The 18,688-nt window shown below is 43.5% G+C and overlaps 2 protein-coding genes across 3 annotated transcripts in view; one reads left to right on the top strand and one right to left on the bottom strand.

Moving 5' to 3' along the window:
- Positions 1–2,209, top strand: part of TASP1 (taspase 1) — a 349,892-nt gene extending 347,683 nt beyond the window's left edge. For both annotated transcript variants that reach the window (XR_011996969.1, XR_011996971.1), the window contains exon 17: positions 536–2,209. The gene's annotated coding sequence lies outside the window, so the exon portion shown is untranslated. The remainder of the gene's footprint in view (positions 1–535) is intronic.
- Positions 1–18,688, bottom strand: part of ISM1 (isthmin 1) — a 72,206-nt gene that overhangs the window by 17,254 nt on the left and 36,264 nt on the right. The window contains exon 2 of the mRNA XM_072736403.1: positions 8,669–8,908. Coding sequence (XP_072592504.1) covers positions 8,669–8,908 — 240 coding nt within the window. The remainder of the gene's footprint in view (positions 1–8,668; positions 8,909–18,688) is intronic.

Raw genomic sequence — 18,688 nt, 5'->3', positions numbered from 1 at the left:
ATAGACCCCATGGCCAGATAGGACTGATGTACATGGGCCTCACGCTGGGAGGTCATCACTGGGGCTCCTGATTCACTGATGACTATACTGCTGGGAAATCTTTAATTCAAGGAGTAAATGTCCTCCTGAGGTGACACAAGAATAATTACAATAAAATCGAACATTTACTGAGTACAGTAAATGACTTAGTCGATTTACTAAGACTTAGTACAGGCACAGACTTAGTCGATACCAGGCACTCCTCTAAATGCCCTGCTATATTAATTTATTTAAACCTCATGCCAACCGTATAAGGTTGGTACTATTGATTGGGCCCTGTGATTGACTACATGCAAAGACGGCCCCAGCAATTTGTCCCGTCCTCATATGTGTGTGCTACACTTCTCATTAAGAAGTGATTTCCTCTCCTCTTCATTCTGGCCTATTCTTGTGATTCACCTTGTTCGGTAGAATATGGTAGGATTGACACTATGACAAGCGCTAGGAAGTCCTGCAACTTCCATTTTCATTTTCTTGGATCGGTTCCTCCCTCTAGGTAAGGAAGCCTTGCACATAGAGATCATGTGAAGAGAGAGGCCACCTGGTGGAGAACTGAGGTACCTCAGCCAATGGCCAGCTCCAGGGCACCAGTCATGTGAGGCCACCTTGGAGGCTTCAGCCCAGTTGGGTTACCACAGCCAATACCTTGTGGACCAGAGACAAGCTCTACTGGCACAGCCTTGTTCATCTTCCTAACCCACAGGACCCTGAACAATCCAATGGTCACCACTTCAAGATGTTAAGTTTTGGTTGCTAGACAGCAATAGGTTAGCTTTTCACAGAGACGTTAACAACTTGCTTAAGGTCATACAGCTGGTAAGTGGCAGATGTGGATAGTCAAGCCCCAGAGCTCATGTTCTTAACAAATTTGCCACACTGTCTCTCAAGAAGTAACAGAAGTACTGTCCCCTCATGTAAGTAGTGGGGCAAGATGGCCCAGAGGCTAGTGGGGGCTGGCGGCCAAGGTTGTGTAGAGGTGTGAGCACTGCGACTTCAAGACTTTCACTCATTCCGTATTTGGACCTTGTGTGCACACTCCTCAACTGACCCTCAGGGTCAGAGCAGATAATTTCAGAGCCAAGGTTAGAACTTGCTCTCAGATTTACTTAGCCTAGTGTTGAAGTCACGGGGCTGGAAGAATGCAGTTTCTTGGCTCCAAGAGACAATCAACGTAGAGAAACTTGTTTAAAAAAATATAATAAAAGACTCATTGGGTTTCTTTGGCCATCACATAGCCCTTGCAACACCCCCTGGATGAGCTGTGCACAAATGAATCAGAAACATGTGCTCTGAGTAATCAGCGCAAGATGTACCGGGAAGATGCATTTCCAGTTTTGCCCTAACCCGACATCTGAGAGAGTTGTTGGGATGCTCTGCCAAACTGCACCAGGGTGTGCCCATCCCTGAGACAAACAGTCCCTTCCTAGTGTGTTAGGAAGGGGGAGATTCGAATTCTACTTGCTTTGACCTTCCAAGGAAGTTGCCAGGCCGATACCAGGCCTGGGCTTTGGCCTTGTGTGGTCCAGACATAAGGTCAAGAGAATGGTTGTCAGTCCCAGAGTATCCTCGGGCTGCAGCAAGCCAAGTGAATCTTTCTTCTGGTGTGGGATGCCTAGAAGGGCATCATTGGCTTTATTCCGCACCACAATTCTCTGGTCTTGAAAGTATCTCTTGTATATTTAAAAATAAGTATGGAACTTTTAGTAATCTTTCAAATTTCAAAAAGAAAAAAAAAGGAATCATATGTCTTTTATCAATCTTATTTGTTGGAATGGCTGGGTGCTGGAGAGAGTGACTCCACATGCAACCCTGAAAGGACAAGCGTCCCAGGAGTACACAGTTGGGCAGTGATAGGGCAATGCTGAGCCTCTGGAGACAGAACCTTTCTCCTCTGCAGTCTCGTCCCCCTCTGCCTACAGACAGAACAACTGAGCCGCAACAATCGTCTGTAAGGCTGTTAAGGGTCTCGGAGGGGAGAAGCTGCCAAGAGCCAGGCAAACCTGCAATTATGGTAATGAAATCAGTCTCTGGGTAGAAGATAAGGGGGAATGTGCCCAACAGTTTTGGTATTCCATTTGTACTCAGACTGGAGTCAAAGGGATTGCCTAAGCAAAACGTGCCCTGCAATTTCTCCAAGCTGGGAATAAAAACAATTTCATGTTTTAAGCTATTACCGTCAATACGATTTTTTTTCCCTCCAAACTGTTGCTCAGATCCAACCAAAATAGATTTGTTGTCTGGCCAGGCAATAAGTAGCAAAATACAAATTTACTCCAAAAACTATATCGATGACTAAATCTCAACAGCTTAGAGGTTTCTTTTTCCCCTTTAATTACTGGCCACTGCCCCAATTGAATTAAAAACAAAACAAAACAAACAAAACTCCCAAAACAAAACACACACACACACACACACACACTCAAACTTTAGAATTCAACCTTCCCTACAGTTAATGTGGAGCTCTCATACTGATATCAAAAGAAGAAATCTAATCTTGAACCTGAAATATTATAGGAATCCAATTAAAGAAACTTAATGAGCATGTCAGTGGCTTCTTGGATGGCAGAGATTAGTTTTATATTTCCAGTTGCTCTCATTCTATTCACATGTTTTTTTTTTCTTTTTAGCATCAAAGAATGTGCTGATAAAGATGCCTTAAACAATAATTGATGTGATAGGCTGAAGGTGTGGGAGTGAGTACAGCAGATTTCCAAGACGATAAAGATGCTAGACCTTATCATCCTTTCTCTTCCTTAATACACATAATTGATGTGGCTTAGTATATTTACTCTTCTGGACTTTTCCATACCATGAATCAAGACAATACAAGTCAGAGAACTCCTTCAAAAGACTCAAGTTCAACTTCTGGCAGGATCTTATCAGCTCCAAGAAAAAAAAAAAAAACCCAGAGAGAGAGAGAGAGAGGTGTCAGTTTGGGGAATTCTGTCCAAACTTGGGAAATGAGGATAAGATTCTACAAAGTGTTACCACTCCTTTCCTCCTCTTGATAGTCAAGACATTTACTAGAAACAAACTCTACACTTGGAAAAGTGTAGAGAAATTATCACAATTCTCAGTCTATCAGTTAATAAACTAATGACTCTCAGAAAACCAGAGACCTAGACTTTCTCAACTCAGGAGAATCTTCTAGAATCTCTTAGTTTTGTCCTCTAAGACTTGAAAACTATGATTTCCTCAGGAGAACTGAGCATCCAGGGACAAGAAAATAATCTCCAGTGAAAGGCCCTCTCCTTCCTTGACAACTACTGCAGAAAGAACACAAAATGGGCTATGGAGATATATAATCAGTCCCCTCCTCTCAGACTCACTGATGCTCTAAAAACAACTATGGTAACCCAGCTAACTGTGGTTAATGCTTTGAGACTTGCGGTGTGCTTGCCCAAACATTATTGCTTGTTCTACATGAGTTAGATTTGAATTTCAGGCAGAGAAAGTGATGTGGAAAATTCAAGTTTCTGAGGTGAATAGCAAGGAAGGTATAGAGCTTGTCTCGAAATGAGTTCTGGTATTCCCAATTATTTTATATGTTTCCTCTGTCATCTCAATCCATGGCCAACACCAACCTGCGTCCACTCGTTTGGGGAAGTTTACCATATACCTGGCCCTGTGCTAGGTGCTTCACATGGATGATCTCACTTAATCCTCACAACACCTTCTGGGCAGTATTGTACTATAGAGATACTCATGGGTAGTATTGTCATCTCATTTTATAGACAAAGAAACAGGGGCATAGAGAGTTTGAGTAACCTGCATGGAGCCATAGTGGCCAAGCCTGGCAGACTCTGGTGGCGCCTATCCCAAAGGCAGGTTAGTGGACTCTTGTCCATGGTCTGGACGCTATGCCCCCATCAGAATCTTCCCAATACAGGCTTGTCCCCATAGGTGTGTGGGTCCATGTTTTGGGCATAGAGATTTCCTGGTTCTCAGTTGGCCAGAGCTGCAATTCTGAAAGTATTTTAGAGAAAAAGGAGGAGGGGAATAAAAAATAGAAGCACATATGTTTAGAGCCCCAGCCAACCCATCTGATTGTATTTTATGGCCCTTAAGAGGCTGATGGCCATGTAAAGTATGGCCATGTAAGTCTGAGTCAAGAGGAAAAAAAAAGACCTTTATATGACTATTTTAAGTCTCCCTCAGTGGGAAAAAAGAAATAAGTATATTGGTTGAAATGAATACTAATCTTGGCTTGATCCAGAAAAGAGAAATATTTGGTTGTGAATAGCTACTGTGGTAATGAATTGATGCAGTAAGCCTAATAATGAGTTTATTTTAGAGACTTTTGTCTTTGCTATCTGACCATCAGCTGGAGACCAAAAACCCAGCCAACAAAATACTGAAGTTCAAGTCTAGCTTGTCCTGGGAGAGTTTCCTTTCTTTCCTGAATTATTTATTTATTTATTTTTAACACAATCCAACTTCGACTATTGTTTTAGATTTAATATGGAGATTGGGTTCAGGAGTCTGAGGCTATTTGTGCATTGCTGTCTTTTCCCCACTCACTTCCACAGCCCTAATCCAGTTCCACCTGGCCTGGAGGGGTGGCAGGAGGTGGGGGAGTGTTTCAAAAAGCTCCAAAAAAGCTGGGCTTTTTAAAGGATTTCCCTTCCCCAAAGTTAAGAGGCCCAATAGGGATGTAACCCCTTGCACAGGCTCAGCAATGTCACTTTGGAAAGGTGTGGGTCATTTGGCAGGAAAGACAGCAGACACTTAGAGCGTCTTAGAGCGTGGGAAACTCTTTCAGACACTCGAGGAGGTTGTGGGAGGGGTTGTTCAGAGAGAGGGGTATCAAATTCCTGTGCAGCTCCCCGGCTTCAGTGAAGGGCAGCTAGGTGGGGGCAACGGGCAGGTTGCCAGCTGTGTGTGGATGGCGGGAGGTAGACACACCCAGGGGCCCTGGCAGCAGAAGCTGAGCCCATGGATGTGCCCTTCACCTGTCTTTGCTCGGCTCCCTGGGGAGAGGAAATGCTTTGACTGCCCTCGGTGATCACTGGGGCTGTCTGCTTGGCTGAACACCCCTCCCCACCCCCGTGTCAAACCAGTGCATTTCAACAAAAGAGCAGTGCTGTAAGGAAGGGATAAGGGCTGCCAACACAGAAACAAACCATCACCCCCTTTTAGCACTTCATCTTTTAAAGGACCACCAGGGAACTGGTTTACTCAAGTGCAGTGGTGCTGCAGCGCCAACGTTGTGTGTATGTGTATGTGCATGTGTGAGTGTGTACAACCGCGTGTGCTTGCATATGAACCCTCACACACTAGCACACAGATCTAGGCGGGGGCTCTCAGGAATTGCATCTGCTTCATTTTCTTTGAACATATTTGAGTAGCCTTTGTGGCCTTCCAGAAAGAGAAGGACAGAAATGCAGCTCAATTTCCTTTTCTTTAGGACCAACAGGTTATCAGATCAATAAAACTGGCTGCTCACTCCTCTCTACTGCTCAAGGAAGGCTAACAGTCATGGGAATCATACAAAGCGGAAGTGGAGTGGCCTGTCTAGGCTGGAGTGCCATCAAATTTTGAATCCATTCTGCTCATAACCTTGATATTTGCAGCTATGGGGAAACCTATGATCTTGGGAGCTATGGTGATCTTTGCTGTCCAAAGGCCAACTCAGAAAAGGAATGAGGACGTTAGAGTGGCTCTGTCCTCTTCCTACTCTGTACTCCAAAGCATCTCTTTCCGAAGAAGCACCTGAGGGCAAGCTTTTTATTCATGTGCTGGAGTGGTGGTAAGACAGACTGAAAACAAACCCACTGATTGTTACTTTGCACCTGTTCTAAATCTGTGGCATCTCAGAGGGGACAAGGCAAACAATCCTCACCTGTACCATCTCTGCGGTCATACTTTCGTGACAGTGCACAGGGAAGCTGCATTTTAGAACAGTGCAAGAGGCTTTGCCAGACTCTCGTGTGCAGTCTTTTCATAACTCCCCTCGCTGTATTCTCTGCCCTCTTGGCTCATTCTACTTCTCTCTACACCTGCCAATGCCAAGAGCCGCTTGCCCTCAGGAAGCCAGGTAGAACTGTTCCAGAGCATTCTTTACTTCCTACCTAGGGAAGCAATACAGATTAGGATGATGTGAAATGAATTTTGCCCTTGGGTGCTCTACTGACCTCATGCACAGATCCATTGTGTGGGCTGCAGAGAGCTTAGCACTTCACTGTCGCCCTGTCCTTCTCTTTGGAAAAGTAATCTAGGTTTCCCAGGTCTGAGGATCTCAACCACCGTTCTTCCCTAACATTTAGGTTCATGTTTTCAAAATGACCAAGTGAGGTCTGGAGATTCCCAGACTTATGGATTTATCTAGGAGAGAGATGGGACCCTGGGAAATTCTGCTTCAAATCTGGTTCTTAGGTATAGCCCCATGTACTTAGCAACTTTCCAATGAGAAGACAGTCTCCCTGCAGCCTTCAGTTCCCCTGAATCCAGGCATTTTCTTGCAACTTTACAAAAGAAATTCTTAAATCTATTAAATTAAAGCTCAATCCTCAGCATTAAAACCCACTGTGACATTTCTCACCTATAGGGGAAAAAATGTGAGTCACAGCAAGCCTAAAATTGTTTTGGGAATGGCCTAAGCTCCCTTGGAGTGAAGCTGGTCTAGTCCTGAAACTATGAAAACTATAAACAAGGAAAAAAATCACTTCCTGTAGGAAAAGGCCTGATGGGGAGCACTGTCAAGCAGCAGTAAGGAGATGTCTGCATTTATTTATTTTTTATTTATTTATTTATTTATTTATTTATTTATTTATTTATTTATTTGCCAATCTACACCTCCCCCAAGTGGATCCTTTGTTCTTTAGCAGAGAGCCATGTAGCCACTTCCTGGAGAGAGGACAGTGGGGCAAAATGCCTGTTTTTCCAATTTTTTTTCCTACTAAACATTTTTTTTGTATATTTTTTTATTGGAGTTTGATTTCCTGTTTTTCCAATTAATCAATTCGAACAACATATGACTTACTGGAAATGTTAACAGGTGCATGCCATGGTTTCTGTGCGTGGGTTGTCAAAGAGTGACCTCTGAAACATTTTTCACTTCTGGACCCTCTCATCATTATCTTGCCCTACTTCTCATCTATTCAGACCTGTTCACAATGGAACATAGCATTTTTTTCCCTCCTCTATCTCCATGATCCTTTTGGCACTGTCGTGAGGGGTAGCCGGGAACTTCGTACCTATGGCATTTCCTGGACGGAGAAGGTCTTACATTTCTTAATTTCCCATAACCTAACACAGCATTTTATACACAGTAGGGGCTGGTCAACATTCTAATTGGGGTGTGTTCTCAGTGACATTTGTTAGCCACTATGTCAGTGGTGTGATGAGCAAAACAACTCTGACCATGGAAATCTGATCTAAAATGGTGTCATGCAGAGAATGTTAGTCTTGAAAGAGGGATAGTTAACTTAATTAAGGATCAATTACTCTGACATCAGGTTCAGGAACTTTCTGACATGTAGGCTAATTGGAATTTGAAGCAGAGAGGAAGAATGAGAAAATGCTGCCCTTTCTCAAATGAAAAGAATCGACAACAAAGCTTAAGAATATGGAAGCATAAAAAAAAAAAAAAAGTATGGAAGCAGGCAAATGAGGACAGGGGCTATGACAGGGATGACGCTGCCTTGTTGACTACTCAGTCCCCTTTCTTGGCTATCATGGGCAGCAACTCTGAGAAGACACAGAGGAAATTTTGTACAAGCAAAATTCAAAATTAGGAGTTTGTCTCTAAAACATGGAGTGGTAGGGTGAGTATTCTTAGGCGTCGAAGAGTCTAGATTTGAGCTCCAACCACTATTTGCTAGCTAGCCATATAACCTTGGGCAAACCAAATAGGAACTTCCTGAGTACCTGTTGCTTGACTGATAATGGAAAAATGATGTGCCCTTCATCTCCTGGTGTTGGGACAGTCAAATCAGATCAACATTTGTTTTGTAAAGCATGTCTATTTCAGTGTAAATAAGGTTTGCTACTTTAATCCCAGGTACTTTTCCCTAACCTCCCATTTCCTTCAGCTTCATCCAGCCCATCTTAGCAGTACAGATTCATATCTCCCCTAGGAACTTCTGTTCTCACCTCCCTACCTCTCATCCAACTTTCTGAAGCAGTCACCTACATTTTAGAGCAACTGAAGTGTTGTCACCTCCCGAAGGAGTTGCTGGTGTCCAAGGCAAGCTAAGAGGTATTTGAGAGTGTGCCTTCCTGAGTACATTTGAAATCATACCATGCTTTGCTGAGTGTACTTCCATGTTAAATTGGCTCTTTTCTACAGCTACCATATTTTATCAATTTCAAGGCATACAATTTTGTTTTGTTTTTACATTTCAACATCTCTGAAAGCAGAATGTATTGTAATCATTGGTGTGCAATACTTTAATTATCAATGCTTTCTTTTTTTAGTGGTTCATAAAATAATGGTGCATCTCACAATCAAGGGTGTCACAGAGATGAAATACAACACTGTTCTGACAGAGATCATATGATCATAAACCGGATTCATAAGAGGTTAAGAAGGAAAGTGAGTTAAGGCAGTAGTTGCTTTAGAATCAGATCAGGACACAAAGAGATAGATTGTTTCATTTTCTTCCACCTTTCAACTCTCAAGCATTACCTGGATATTTGGATTCTGCCCATTGATATCAGCTTTGGAAAGATCTGGAAAGTTTGGTAGATCAAGGAGAAAGGATCTGGGGCTATCTCTTTGCAGTGAAGGGTGCCCAGGCTCTTGCTGGAATCGCTGTCTGGGGAAGGGTTGATGTGCAGCCTGATGGTCCAGATGTTCCCCTGCTGCTTCTTTAGAGAAAGGAAAGCTTGTTTCTGATGTAGAGTCACTTTCCACGTGGAGGTTATTCTAAAACAAACAGATAGGCAAATGAACAAATAAATAGGAGGCATGTGATTTGAAAATACCAGCCTTAACAGTCCATTAAATTCAGGAGCAAAGATGATTCCAGTGGCTGGAATTAAGCCAGGATGGTATTCTCAATTCATCTTCACTTTCCTTAGTTTACTTTATCTTGGTTTACTCCCCGTGGTTTACTTCATCCCCTTGGTTTACTCCATCTTGGTTACTCCATATTCAAAAGGCCAAATCATCAGGAACCTGTTCCCAGCCTGCTATTTGAAACTTTTCTGAGGGCTAATGTGTTATGGGATGTTTATTAAATATTGAGAAAGATATCAACACAAAAATGCTATTTTGAAGGAGAATAGGTGTTCATTCAGAACTGGAATCAGATTATAGTTTTCTCCTTATGGCTTCCATTAATTAATCACTCTGGCATTAGCTATAGCCCCCATGTTCAGAGGTTATTTCTTTGGTGTAGGCCAAGGAACAAAGGATCTGACCAAACTGTATAAAATACTTGAGCCAAATCATTGGCTATATCCATCCATCCATCTCTCCATCCATCCACTTATCCATTTCCCATCCATTCCATGCATCCATCTAGTCAACATGTGTCAACCACATGCTAGGCACAGGAGATATAACCATGAATAAGACATGGACCCTATTCTCTTAATGTGTACAACCAATTGAGGGAAAAATAATAAATATGACAAATAAAATCAGATCAGAAAGTGATGACTGGCTAGAAAAAAGAAGAACATGATGGAGAGTGGCCGGGAACAACATTAGACAGGTTCCTGGGGAAAACCTCTTTGGGAAGGTGAGACCTGAACACCCGTTGCAGTCTAGGGGAGGAACATTTTCGCAGAGGGAATAGCAAGTAAGATGGTCCTGAACCGGGGGTGAACTTGGCCCCTTTGTGGGACAGAAAGAAGGCCAGTGAGGCTGGTATGGAGTGAAGGAGGAAAGACTGCATTGGATGAGGAGGAAGAGATGGGGATAGCCAGAGAAAAAGTGACAAGAAGGCATTTTGAAATTTAATGCCTTTATTCTAAAAAGAAAAGCACAAATCTGTTGTTTTTCCCAGCTAGTAAAAATGTCTCTATTTAGTTGTCATTAGGGGAGAATTTTTATAGTGATTGAAGAGTGTCGAAGTTGCTGTACTTCTTTCTCAAACCAGCCCTTCTCTCCTCTTGTTCTCCCTGGACTTCTCATTGGAGGTTTTCTCCATCCCTTCAGGGATGGCATTTTCATGTTTACTGGTGAAGGGAGATGTAGAGATAGAATTTCACCAGCGTTTGGGTCAGTGGTTAATGCTCTTGTTATTCTTGGGCATGTTTGGGGGTTTTGGAGCACACTGTCTCCACATGCACTCCCTGCCCCCACTGTGGGGCCTCTGACCCAGCCAAAGGGTTACATCTGGTATCAAAACACTCTCAACTCTGAGTACCAAAGGTCAAGAACAGCCAGAGGATGAAACACATGTAGCAGATAGATATCTTCTTAGAGAGCTAATTTGAGGGAATGGATCTCTCCTATATCCTTTAAACAGAAATGAGGCTGAGGCATAAACTTGCTGGTGCACAGACTACCTTTGTGAATGTGCCAAGAGGGCAAGGGACCATCAGGCTGCACACCGACCCTTCCCCAGTGATTCTGACAAGAGGCTGGGGCACCCTTCCCTGCAAGTGCAAGGCAGAGATAGCCGTCTTCTGTCTCTTCTTTAAAACATGCAGATAGAGAGCTACACAGTGGGGAAGCTGGCTACTCATCGTCATGTTTTTGCTTGCCCTCCCTTTTTGCTCAAGAAGTGTGGCTAAGGGCAGCGTCTTTCTTTGTTCACCTTTCCAGCCACCTGTCTGCCATGGTTTCTGTCTCCTGGCACATCTTCGTAGAGGGAGTTGCCCTGGCATTCCTAGGCATTGCTCAATGCAATAAGGGCCAAATGTATTATGTGGAGACTGAGCCCAGCACATGGAGAGAGGGGGTGGAGGGGAAGGAGAGCAGGGGAAGGAGAGAGGAGAATGCTAAGTCTTCCCTCAACATAAGAGTTCTCTCTATCATAGTCCAAGGGGAGATGATTGAAGGTAATTGTTCTCTAGCTCTTCTTCCAGGACCCCAATCCTAAAACTTCTTCAACAGCGTTAGTGAGCATAGTTGGACTCTCATGGAGAATTTCTTGCAGAGTATTTGAGCGTATAACTCTCAGAAGGGGACCAAAATTTGCTTGTCAATTGCTTTAGGGATTGCCTGCAAATCCAGCCCTAACTTCATTATAGTAACTAGGACACCCTGCTTGACTGGGTTAAAAATGGAGCTCTCTTTCCTTTACCTTGTGATGAAGTAGACTTTCTACCCTTAAAATTCACATTTTAGAAGAAGAGATAGGAAATGTTATTTGGCATTTTGCTTAGATGGCTGAAAAACCAAGGACTGAATCTGATTGGTTTCTTGGTCTGACTCTGGAATTTCTTGGTAAGTGATAAGCTACCATAGAGTGATCCTGGCTCAGCCATGAACCAAGAAAAGCCATTAAACTTTCTGTGGCTCAACACTCCTCCATGTGAAACAGCAGATAATAAGGAGAGTCCCATGCTGTCCCAGCAGGATGGTCAAGACAACTCAGTTGGGTTGTGTCTACACATGAAAAAAAAAAAGAGGAGAGAGAGAAGCGTAGAGTTAGGGCAATAGGCTGGCCAGCTCAGGCCACAAGCTCCTCTGCCCGGAATAGACTGGGGCTAAAGTATGTTTTGGCTTCAGTTTTGCACACAATGTGGCATTTCTCCATCTTTTCCCAATCCCCCCACCCATGCTCCAAACAAGCTCAGTGTTCATAAAGCATTTGGAAGATGGGAAGTAATAAAGAAACACTAATCACAATCTCTGAATATCTGAATTACTGCTGCATCTTTATCAAAACATATTAAACTGGAAACCTTAGCTCCCTGCAATGGCATGGCCCCAAATTTCCAGAAACTAGAAGCCTTAGGACAGGGGAAGGGTGTCTTACAATGCCTCATATAAAATGAAACTCCACTTTATTCAACCAATAACAAGCTTCGGGAGTAGCCACTATTTTGATAATCTCAATTTTATGTCTGGGGTGAGAGACAGTAGACAGGGTCTGCCAGTGATGTAGAAGAAAGCCCTTTCTTGGAAACTGCACATCTTCCTTGCAGAAGCCCTAGCAGAGGTCTTGGTTGATGGCCATCATCCAACTATATCAACAAGTTTACCCGCTGAGTATCCTACTTAAGTTATTTTAGCAGAGTGAAGATTCTCAGGAAGGGTGGACCTCAAGATGAAGATTTTAAATAGTTTGTGTTTTACTCAGAAAAGCCAACACCCTTTTCTGAATGCATATCTTGGGAAAGTCCAGGACCTGAAGAATGGAAACATCACCCTACTTTCCAAGGTGCTACAGGATTCATTTTGCCTGAATTCATATGACATGGGGAGGTCAGCTTAGTTTCAGAAAACATTTCTTTTACCCACAATGTGTCTTTGAGCCTATCTTCAATCAGTGCTGCAGCTGCAGTAGCACTGTTCTTTCTGGAGCTGGGATTACCAATAAAAAGAGCAGCAGAAACACTAATGCTATTACGTGGTTTATACACACGCATTTCTCAACAGCTGAGGCAGGCAATCTACAGTGGCCAAATTACATAGCTAACACTTGATGCTCCTCATCTTTGTGCATAACTCCTGCCCCTCTGTTACTTCACAACTCTTCTTATCTAAAATAGAAAAAAAGTAATCATAAAATGTTAAGAACAATGATAAAACAATAATATAGGAGCCATGTATTTGTGCCTTAGATGGCAGTATTGTGGCAGATATTGCAAGTGCCTACCCACTTCTATTCTCCTATTTTGTTTGTTTGTTTGTTTATTTATTTCTACTCAGTATTTGTTTCAGGTGGCAATGAACCTGGCTAAAACTACACTTCCCAGCATCCAGTGAAGCTCGAAGTGACCATGTGATGCAGTTCCACCCAATGAGATAGAAGTGGAAGGTGACAGATGAGCCTGATGAGTGGGAGGCAGTCAGCTTACCTTCTGCTTTCCTCTCTTCTACTTTCTCCTATCTGGAATGCAGATAGAAGTGCTTCAAGTGAAATAAGGCTGCTAGCAGGCATGAGGCTGAAGGCTAGTCTCTAAAGGTGGCTGAATGGAAAGACAAGGGGGCTCGGGTCCTGGATGGCATAGTCATATCACCTGGACTGGTGACCAGGAGCATTAATGTTAACATTGGCAATGCTGCAACACCAGTAGCAATGTCCCCTGTTGTGACATGAATATTAGAGCTGTGACGACCAACAGAAAGGGAAAAGCCCTGTTCAGTTAAGTGACTCAAAGTTGGGTACTCTGTTCTGTGCAACTGAACACAATTCCCAGCTGACAGACGTACCAATAGGGCATTTAGTGGGTCATCACAGTGAACTTCACAGTGGCAGCCAGGCTACGGATGCCAGCTCTGCCATCTATCCCCTTCTCCATAACATTTACAGAGTTTTCTCATTGTTTCAGCATCAATATGTTATATTTCTCAAATATATTACTCACTGTGTAATGTAATATTTCCTTTAAATTGTCTTAAAATACTATCATTAAATTTCAAGAAGCTTGCCCTCACTGAAGAAACCAGAGGTCCTTTGGACAAATAGCCAGCTGATTCCAAGAGTTTGAGCAGGGAAGTATAGGTGAGTTTGGGATAATCTGATGTGCCAGAGAATGAGGAAGCTTTTAGTAGTTAATGGTGTCCTCTCCAAAGAACATAGGAGCCAATCTGAAGGGTCCTCACTGCACAAAGATTAGACAATTTGGGTGTCAAACAAAGTTTGTAGTTGACCACTTCACATAGAATCTATGAAAATCCATGAGCTTACAATGATAGTCACAAAAGAGAGAAAGCGTGAAAAACTACTGTCACCACTTGAGATAGGAATTCTAAAACTCCTCACTTGGAACACTGGTGTTAAAAAAAGAGAAAAGTTTTCCTGAAGAAATAATGTTTGAGCCGAGACTGCAGAGGCAAGCAACAGTCAAACAGGTGAAGCAGGTGAAGAGAACAGAGCAGAGGGGGAATTGGGCCAGTGGACACTGCAATCCTGGCAAAGCAAATGGGTGCAGACTGCCCAGGGCTTGGCAGGGCCTGGGACCGAGACTCAAAGGGCATCAGAGCTGGATGGAGTGGGACTACTCTGCAACCTTAGTAAGACATTACTGAGTTAAATAATACAAATGTCAGGCCCAGTACAGAGATCTCAACCTGTTAGCCTTTGGTCTAAAAGCTTTCTGTCATAGTGCTATGGTTTTCCACCAGGTCACCATTTCCTTGGTGGCATTTTCTGAAAGCTTTATCATTTGTATCCTTTCTTCTCAGGACATCACTGGCCCAACCACTGCTTCCAGCTACTGCATGGCTGGAGCTGCTCGTTCTGGCCATCCTCATGACCAAGGTGGGTTGCCACAGCCAATCAAGGTCAAAGTGGTCACAAGTTCAGAGTTTCCAGCTGGTCATTTGGCACAGGCAGAGGGAGAAGGAAAGGTTCTTTAGAGGGATCCAGGGCAAACCAGGGTGATCAGCTCAAGAGGAAGCAATCAAGGTATGGGACTGGGTGATGGGTCCACCTTCAGAAAAAGCATGCTAAGCACCTTTGTCCCAGTCTGCAAAGAGGCACCTGTCCTGTTCTGCAAACATCAACCAAAGGCTAGTGTGTGGGGGGGTAGGGTGGGGGGGAAGGCTTATCTGACCATTTCCAGAACCTCCAAAAGAGGAACAAATTGGTGACTGGCTAGGAGAGTTTTAGTGTTTTTTTTTTTTTTTTTTTTTTTTTTTTTTTAAAAAGGCTGTAGTAACTATTCCCAGATTAACACAACCAGGCAGACTTCTTGGAGGCAGATAGGATGGCAAATTTCTGGAGGGCAAATCACAAGCATATCTGCAATCTCAAAGCCCACACCCTCCAATTCTACAAGCTCAGGGGGCACCCAATAAGTACTAGTTGATGATAATGATGGCTACGGGCCTAGTTAGATTTCATTTTAATTAGGCTCAGGCTACAGGCCTCATTACCCCTTACCCCTAATGTGGCTTTTATGTGGGATTCTAAAAAAAAAAAACAATCTAGGAATCGTCTATTGAAGATATTAAAGAAGATATTATTAGCAATGCTTTTGGTCTCATAGACTTTGAACAACAAACAACAGAGATTATAATTAATGTCACTGTAGCCTCTCCCCTTAAAACATACTAACAATATAGCTAATTAGCAATATGTCCTCATTTGGGGCTAGACATCTGCATATTATTATCGACAATACTTGTTTCCTTTTTCCAGATTAAAGGAAGCCATACTGCACCCAGGCATATGGCTATGCTCCTTTCACATTAAAACACTCCATTTTTCTTCTACCCATGAAAACACACTCAGGGCTTTATCTGTACTAGGCATCGATCGATTTTTGTTTGGAACACTTCCATACATCTAAAAATAAGTTCAAGAATGCCACTGGTGGTATTTCAAAGGGAAGAGCAAAATTTCCCCATTTGGGGAGATAAAAGAATAAAAGGGCACCCCTGATTATCTTTACACATGACTGGGGAGCTGCGCTTCTAGGAAGAGAAAACCAGAATAAACAGAGTGAGTTTCAGGAAGTAAAGTCAGCTTTCTTAGGGGGTTGCACTTGCTCTTTGGGGCTCCGGCAGACAGCACAGAGACCATTATGGCACTGGCAGCAGGGGGTGGTGGAGGCTTGTTCTGTGGAGTGTCACGAGTGTCAAGTGTCGGAAAGAAGGCACCGGGACCCAACGGGGGAGGCTTGCACTGGCAAAAACCCAGATGACAAGGCTGGCCACCTTCTGCTCTCTCTGTTGGAGTGTGATGGCAATCGCTCCCCTTCAGGCAGCAGGAGCAGAGACGATATCAGTGGCTTTATTCTACAGCAAGCATGGAAAGGCAAATTCCTGGCAGAGAAGAAAAGGCCAGAAATATGCTTCAATCTTTGCTATAGAAGCCTGGAGACAACGCTGGGAGCCGGTGATACGGGCACATCATTTCAAGAATGCAGGAGTAGTGCAACTCGGTTAGGAACGGAGCCTTCTGTTGAAAGCCTGACTAATGGCTGAGGAATCTTGCGTTATAGTGGCAGAATGTACTACAAAATGTTTATTTTAGGGCTGGGGAATGACCCTGCTCATGATCCCAGGCGAGGCTTTAGAAGACACGAGGAATGGTCAACTAGTTGCACTTGAGCCGGGAGCTGGCTCCCCAGCAAAGGAGCCACTACTGTGGGCCACCCACCCCCGTGCTTCTTTCTTAATTGAAGGCTCTTGGGCCTGGCTGACAAAATGGAAGTCAACACCCCACTGGCTTGTCTCAGATACTTCTATAAACAGCTTTGATCTTGGAAATGTGTGTGCTATTTGTGATTTTTCAAGTTGTGCTTTCTCCACTGCTGGCAAAGAAAAGAGAGTGGGAACTATCCAGGATCTATTTCCTTATGTCCTGTGAGGCTAAAGAATGAATAGAAGTGAAACACAAATTATTCTTTCAAGTCTAAGAAAACATGTAAGAAGTAGAACTCAAGGGTAGGAAGCCAATTTGGCCAAAAGAAACCTTCACCCATCATCTAAAACATCTCTGCAAATGTAAGGCAATGGAGAAATTGTATTTTCCAGAACCTTTCTCAAGGGGAATAGTGGACCTGCCTAGAAGTCACACTTTGAAGAGTCTCTTTTGGTATAAGACAAACCCTCCTCAAGTGTAAGCTAAGGGGAGGTTTTGTCTGCTGAGAGGGCTGTAGAGAACAGATCAAGGGTGGCCATCAGAGGGCCCTTGGGCCATGTGGGGCTTAGCCTCCCCTCCACGTCAAATATTGAGGAAATATTTAATGAGTCTGGATTACTGAAGGTTTTTAAGTTATGCTTTCTCCATTGTAGCAAAGAAATCAGAGTTAAGAACCATCTAGGACCCATTTTCCAGGACCCAATTGGAAAAGGCACCAAATTATTAAAGTGCCTAAATGGCCCAACTAAGTCATCCCTTGGCCAGAGGGGGCCGGTGTCAAAGCAGGAAACAAACACTGCTGCAGGAATTCTATGTCTCCCCACATGGAATGGGGGATCCCAAACCCCGGTCAAGGCTGGTGTTCTGTTGTTGAGAGGCAGAGTCAAAGAGCATTAGATGGCAGGGTTCAGAGGCTGGCCTGGGGTGGGAGTGACTCTGGGGACACTTGCCCCACTTACTATTTTAAGCAAGAAGATGGATTTCTTTCAACACTCAAAATCAAGACCCTTCACTGAAGCCTACCATGCATATCTGCTCCAAGTACCTCTAAAATGGGCTTTTAAAGGGAATGAGAGCTTTATTTTGAAATCCTGGAAAAGGATTTATGGTATTATAGAAGGGGCCTGGGCTAGCAGGTATGAGGCCTGGTTCTATGTCCTAGCATTGCCCCCATCTAGTTTTGTAAGCTTAGGCAGGTTACTGTACCTTTTGCCTGTGGTTTGCAAAAATGTCTACAAATACTCTCTTAATAGCCATGCCTTGAGTAGCTGCTCCCCACACTGTCATTGTGTGTGGCCATGAGATTTACTTTGGCTAACGATAAGTGCTTGTATATTGGGACTTGTCTGTTTTTGTTGCTCTTGAAATCTCAAGACCACTGTGTGAAGAAGCCTGGGCTAATCTGTTGGATGATGAGACACATGTGGAACAGAGACAATCCACCCCAGACTATCAGCCAGCCCATGACCAGCCACTCAGATGGAGACCATCCTAGACCATCTAGCCCTAGCTGAGTCAACCCAGACTAGAAAAGCCTCTGAGCTGACCCACAGAATCATGGAAAATAATCAAGATCTGTAGTTTTAAGCTAATGAATTCAGAGTGGCTTGTTATACAGCAATAGCTAAATAATTGAGGGCCTCAGTTATTTCTTCTATAAAATGGGCATGGTGAGGTGGGGTGGGAACTGCAAAAAAACCTCTCCATCTACCCAGTTCTGACATCCTAGGAATGGAGTCCTCAAGAAACACTAGTCCTGGAGAAAATATTTTCCAACGATGCAAAATATGTCAAGCCAAATCCTTGAAAACATGAAATTGAAAGCGTGCGGATGAAACAAAATATTTGATGGTTCTAAATATCTAAAATGTAACTACTATCTCCCAATTGTTAGAACACCTTCACCTTCTCCACCTGCTAACTCCAAGCTGGATAAAATCTGTTGGAAAACAACCCCCTGCCTACTGCTTCCGTCAGTTACATGTGCTGCTTTGTTAACAGCCCTATTGCCAGGATTTCAAAGTTTTAGACCTGAGATTTAACAGTTCTCCCCTCTCACTTTCATGATGCACCTGTACAGCTCTGTGGGCTGCCAGAAACTAGCAATGCCCATTTATTAGGGAACCCCTACTGACACTATAAAACAATTATAGAGCTATCACAGACCAACTGCAGCCCGAGGTGAAGAGAAAGCTGTGCGTCACCAGGACTGGCTCCATTTCCCACCTGCCCATACAGATTGTTCTTATTTGGACTGCTGGTCTGTTCTCCAGGGAAACTGTTTGATCCTTATTTGGAAAGCAGGCAGACCATGAGATTGTGGTCCTCTGGTTTAGCTTGGCTAACCTTTCTCTATAAATGGTTGGAGTGTCTGTTCCTTTCGTGCATTCACTCAACAAACACTTCCTGGGCAGCTACTTTGTGGCAGGTGCTCTGCTGGGGGTGAGATGGTTCAATAGCACATCCCTGTTAAAGATAAATTATCCAAA

This window comes from Vulpes vulpes, chromosome 14 (assembly GCF_048418805.1).
Source record: "Vulpes vulpes isolate BD-2025 chromosome 14, VulVul3, whole genome shotgun sequence".
NCBI classification, from domain to species: Eukaryota; Metazoa; Chordata; class Mammalia; order Carnivora; family Canidae; genus Vulpes; species Vulpes vulpes.
This window is presented reverse-complemented; position numbering and strand designations above follow the sequence as displayed.